The 6,000-nt window shown below is 44.7% G+C and overlaps 1 protein-coding gene across 1 annotated transcript in view; it reads right to left on the reverse strand.

The window, feature by feature from the left end:
- LOC109935788 (sodium- and chloride-dependent transporter XTRP3) overlaps window positions 1-3,031 on the reverse strand; it is a 43,534-nt gene extending 40,503 nt beyond the window's left edge. Inside the window, exon 1 of the mRNA XM_048618655.1 lies at window positions 2,570-3,031. Within this exon, the coding sequence (XP_048474612.1) occupies window positions 2,570-2,690 (121 nt within the window). The 5' untranslated portion in view covers window positions 2,691-3,031. The remainder of the gene's footprint in view (window positions 1-2,569) is intronic.
- Window positions 3,032-6,000: the final 2,969 nt, after the last annotated feature.

The following is a 6,000-nucleotide window of genomic DNA, read 5'->3' on the forward strand; positions in this document are numbered from 1 at the left end:
AAAAGATGCCAATGGCACTATTTCAAAGAGGAGCAGGCCCTGGCATCTAGGCTGATAGTTCTCCCCTCAATCAAACCTACAATGGCAGATTATTCAGTCACTATTGTCCTCCTGTCTACAGGAGCTTGCTGTGCACAAACTTTGCTGCCACATTTCCTACAGAAACTACACTTTGAAATCCTGGAAAGTGGTTGTTTAAAAAAAAAGTTGGTACATAACTCTCAAATCTTTGTTTCTCTTTTATTGCACGAGTCGGGCCCAATGTTTTGGGTGACAGGAGAACACTGCAAAATGGCTGGCATCAAAAAAATTCCCAACAGCAAGAACCTGTCTGTAAATTGTCACTCACTGCCAACTAAATGTGCTTTCACACTTTAAATGCAACACAGGCTGTCTGAGAAAACAACGCACCAGACAGGCTGTGGCCTGTTGTTTGAAGGTCAGAGGCATGGCACATTGCTGAGGAAATGTTACACCCACTCCCAACTAAGTTACAGCTTTTTTTAGATTCATTCGTGGGATGTGGGCATCACTGGCTGGGGTCACATTTATTGCCCATCCCCCCAATAGCCCAGGGGGCAGTTAAGAGTCAACCACATTGCTGTATCACATGTAGACCAGACCCGAGTAAGGAGTTTCGTAACCTAACGGGACATTAGTGAACCAGATGGGTTTTCCCCCCAACAATCAACAACAGAATCAAGGTCATCATTAGGCACTTAATACCAATTTTTTGTTGAATTCAATTCATCGGATTCCACCAATTGCCATGGCAGGATTCAGACTCAGGTCCCCCGAACATTGCCTGGGTCTCTGGATTAATAATCCAGCGATAATACCACTAGGCCATCACCTCAGTGTTCATGTGAAATTGTCTCCCAACTGGCAAGGAGCTTGTACCCATACCACTCCCATTAAAACACACCACCCCTCAATCCCCCACCCTCAGCAAGGGCACAAGAAATTATGCGAGGGGAAAAAAAAAGGGTAATTTCCAAAGTCGAATCCCTCACTTCTTTGCAACATCATGTATCATAACTTCTGGTGCAAAGTACGATCCCATCTGTTTAAATTCCATAACCTGTTGCAGCCACATTGACTTTCTGGACTCATGTCCACTCGGAAATTTTTTTTTTTGTGTGTAGTATCTGGGCATTTTCCTTCATTTTCCAGCTGCCAGCAACTTAAAAAGAACTGAACCTGGTGTACTACTAGCTCTCATTGACAATTTGTTTTCTCTTTGTTAACTTTTTCTTTGATAGGAAGCCAAATTGCTTATTCCAGTGCAGCAGGTTACAATGGAGGTCAGGTTGAGGCCAGCTCTGTAAACAGTATTGCAGAATATTTAAAGGCTCTTCATCACAGTCGAGTTAAATACTGGAAATACTGAGAAGCAGGAAGCCCCCTAGAGCCACGTGTTTTAAAATCTCGAGAATGATCGTGAGATCTTCTGTCTGCATCCTCTCAGCTCAGTTTCACATTGAAAGCCTACCCAAGAACAGTTAGATTATATAAAGAAAAAGGCAGCCTTTGTTTGAAGGTCAGAGGTGTGCCAGCAACATAGTTTTTTTTTGCTAAGAAAACTGCAGCCAGATCTGCAGGTATTTAAAATACGCATTTCAACAATTGGGAGAAGATAATGACACCGATTTGACGACACATTTTAATTTTCATGTGATAGGGAAAAATGTTACAAGAACCCTAATATTCGCCATTTTATCTCAAGATAAATTCTGAAATTAGATTTAGATCTTTGCAAGCTGGTGAAGTGCTAGAAATTTTGCACCATCCTCTCCCTCTCTCTAGCATTTGGAATAGTCAAACCAATTGCAAATGCACCAGGCTTGCTTCACTGTTGAAACCCAGCCGTGTGTCTAATTCTGTCTGAGGCTACAGTTTCCATTCATTGTATTACAACACGTGGAAGCGACTGAACCAGGGTGGGAATTAGATATAAATAAAAGGACGTACATAACGTTATTCTTTTCCTCCAACCCCCTTCACCCACCCTCCCCCCAACCAAAAAAAAGTGATAAAACATTCCTGTAAACGTGAAATAATTCCGCGCGCTGGAAATCATAAACTGTGACAATATCATGTTTAAATTTAACCAGCTGGCAAGCAAGGCGGAAAGACACGTACAAAAAGCATTCAGTTAAACAGTGGGGCTATTTTAAAAAAAAATACGGTAATCAGGTTCATTTTGGATATATTAATACTCCCACACATGCCATGTTTTTTTTAAATTAAAAAATTAAACAAAGGGCTATTACTAATTTTGAGATTTCTTTCCCCGAACGAAGGAATCAAACAATGAACAGCATTCCTTCTGCCTTTTTACACGGGAATATGACTGAGAATTAAATATTTTAAACACACAGAAATAAACAAGCACACGAGGGCTAAAATTTACTAACGGTGGAGGGGACTTCAGTTTTAAACGTGAGGCGTTGTCTCTGCAATGAAACAGTCTAGGATCAATGAGTGTCTAAATCGTTGGAAGGCTCACTCACTCTTTCCGGAGCTTCATCCACAGGGATTAAAAAAAAATAAAACATTCCCAACTCACCTCCTCCATGCATTTGACACAAGTAGGGAAAACGCCACACGTTGCCCAGTCCCACTGCAAAGGAGATGCAGGCGAATACAAACTGCAAAGGATTGTCCCATGATGGTCTCACCTCCTCCATGTCTACACTGCACTATGCCTCTCTGAGCTTGCCGTCAGCTGTCTTAAACGCTACTGGGTCAGTACAAAGTTGTGAAAGGACAACCTCCAGGAATTTATCACTGGCCAGAGAGGGAAAAAAAAACAAATCAGCTGTTTAATTTTTAATCTTATTAACCACGACAACTGTAAAACAATTCGGGGGGAAAACAGAGTCTCCCTCTCTCTCTCTACACCAACTACTCAGGGGCAGTGAGGACAAAGCAAAATTTCCCCGAGGGTGCCTCCTGGTAATGATGGAGCTGTGGAAGGGGACGCAGTTTCTGAGCTGGGGGAAACTGAATGTAGCAGTCGAAGCGTGCAGTTACATTTGGTAATGCGTCACAAAATGGTGCTGACCCAATAACGTTTCTGCCAAGATTTGATGTAACTATTGCCAATGAATGTATTCATTTGGGAGTATATAGCATAGGCAGATAGATGCTTCGATGAACTGTACTGTATGTAGTCCTTATGGTTTCATGGAATTTGGTTACAAGTTTGCAACCTTGGTCTGACAAAAAGGGCTACATTGAACCAGATTTAATCCCCAGTCGTGTTCGTTAGGAGCTAGGGCAGTAATCTTGCGTTTTTATCACATCTGCCTGTTGCGGTAGTCGGCGAAGCACCACAATTTAAAAAAATCTTACATAAAATTTGTATTGAAACATTCTCAAAGTTCAAACCATTACCCCTTTCCATGTGAATAGTTATAGGAAACAGACAGATAGCAAGGTGAATTAACACTTTTAGGTGATCCCCCCATATAAACATGCTTTGAAAACTGAAAAGAGCTGGAATTTGTGTTTATATAGTATCTTATTAATATGTCTTTAGTCACTGCAATGTGTACATTGGCCTAGCCACTGTTGCAATGGACGAATAATACCAAAACTGCGTGAATAATACCAAACCTGCATATACATGATAGGCTGGGGAAACTGCTATAGGCATACAACAGCGCCAAGATATTGTTAACTTATTTGCGGTTATTAAATGTTAAATACACTCATATCTTTGGTCTTCGAAAATATATTTCTGAATATTTTAAAATTGACTTCATGGGGATCATTTCTCAACTTTGACTTGGTTTATTTATGTTATACACTATCCAGATAAAGGGATCGTTAGCTGGATGGCTGGTTCGCAATGCCAACAGTGTGGGTACAATCCCCATACTGGCTGAGGATACCATGGAGGACTCTCCTCAACCTCTCCCCCTTATCTGAGGTGTGGTGACCCTCATGGTAAACCACCGAAAGTCTCTCTTTTTCTCATGAGAGAACAGCCCTGTGGTCCGGTAGGACGATGGTGACTTTAATGTTTTACTTTTTACCCACACCACTTTATCACTTTGTCCGACGTGCTCAGCAGAGGTCCCTGAAACTGCTGAACAAATAACGGTCTGAGAATGAGACACACAGGCACAAGGAATGGGAACAGGAGTAGACCATTCAGCATGTTGAGTCAACTCTGCCATTCAGTACGGTCTTGGCTGATCTTGGGCTTCAACTCCATTTTACTGCCTGCTGCCAAATCCCTTGATTCTCTGACAGATCAAGAAACTGCAAAAGAGCATTTATAACCCTTGGGTGTAGAGGCTTCCACAGATTCACCACCCTTTGAGTGAAGAAATTTCTCCTCATTTCAATCCTAAATGAATGCACTCTTAACCTAATGTTGTGCCCTGTGTTTTAGATTCCTGTCTAGGGGAAACAATAAGCCAAACCCCTTTCAAACCTTCAGTGAGATGCCTATTCATTTTTGTAAACTCTAGAGAAGAGAGGTCCAATGTACTCAGCCTCACATCATAAGGCAGTTCTCACACCCCAGGGACCAATCTAGTGAATCTTACCAATGGAAGTCAAAAAGCAATTCAGTTGTGCTTGACTTGTTCAATTTTATATCTGCGGATATATCTTTCTTGAATACAAGTTGACAATGAATGAAATTGAAAGATTCATAGATAGTAGGAACTGCAGATGCTGGAGAATCCGAGACAACAAGGTGCAGAGCTGGATGAACACGGCAGGCCAAGCAGCATCATAGGAGCAGAGAGGCTGACGTTTCGGGCCTAGACCCTTCATCAGAAAAGGGGGAGGGGAAGGGGGTTCTGAAATAAATAGGGAGAGAGTGGGAGGCGGATAGAAGAGGGATAGAGGAGAGGATAGGTGGAGAGGAAACAAACAGGTTGAAGAGGCGGGGATGGGGCCAGTAAAGGTGAGTGTAGGTAGGGAGATAGGAAGGGGATAGGTCAGTCCAGGGAGGACGGACAGGTCAAGGGGGCGGGATGAGGTTGGTCGGTAGGAGATGGAGGTGCGGCTTTAGGTGGGAGGAGGGGATAGGTGGGAGGAAGAACAGGTTAGGGAGGCAGGGACGAGCTGGATTGGTTTTGGGATGTGGTAGGGGGAGGGGAGATTTTGAAACTTGTGAAATCCACATTGATACCATTGGGCTGCAGGGTTCCCAAGCGGAATATGAGTTGCTGTTCCTGCAACCTTCAGGTGGCATCATTGTGGCACTGCAGGAGGCCCAGGATGGACATGTCATCTGAGGAATGGGAGGGGGAATTGAAATGGTTCGCGACTGGGAGGTGCAGTTGTTTATTGCGACCCGAGCGTAGGTGTTCTGCAAAGCGGTCCCCGAGCCTCCGCTTGGTTTCCCTGATGTACAGGAAGCCACACCGGGTACAGCGGATGCAGTATACCACATTGGCAGATGTGCAGGTGAACGTCTGCTTGATGTGGAAAGTCTTCTTGGGGCCTGGGATGGGGGTGAGGGAGGAGGTATGGGGGCAGGTGTAGCACTTCCTGCAGTTGCAGGGAAAAGTGCCGGGTGTGGTGGAGCTGGAGGGAAGTGTGGAGCGGACAAGGGAGTCACAGAGAGAGTAGTCCCTCCGGAAAGCAGATAAGAGTGGGGAGGGAAAGATGTCTTTGGTGGTGGGGTTGGATTGCAGATGGCGGAAGTGTCGGAGGATGATGCGGTGCATCCGGAGGTTGGTGGGGTGGTACGTGAGGACAAGGGGGATTCTTTTTTGGTTCTTATTGCGTGGACGGGGTGTGAGGGATGAGTTGCGGGAGATGTGGGAGACACGGTTGAGGGCGTTCTCGACCACCGAGGGGGGGAAGTTACGGTCCTTGAAAAACGAGGACAACTGAGATGTACGGGAGTGGAATGCCTCATCCTGGGAGCAGGTGCGGCGGAGGCGAAGGAATTGGGAATAGGGGATAGCATTTTTGCAGGAAGGTGGGTGGGAGGAGGAGTATTCTAGGTAGCTGTGGGAGTCGGCGGGC

This window comes from Rhincodon typus, chromosome 2, assembly GCF_021869965.1.
Source record: "Rhincodon typus isolate 14 chromosome 2, sRhiTyp1.1, whole genome shotgun sequence".
In the NCBI taxonomy this organism is placed as follows: domain Eukaryota; kingdom Metazoa; phylum Chordata; class Chondrichthyes; order Orectolobiformes; family Rhincodontidae; genus Rhincodon; species Rhincodon typus.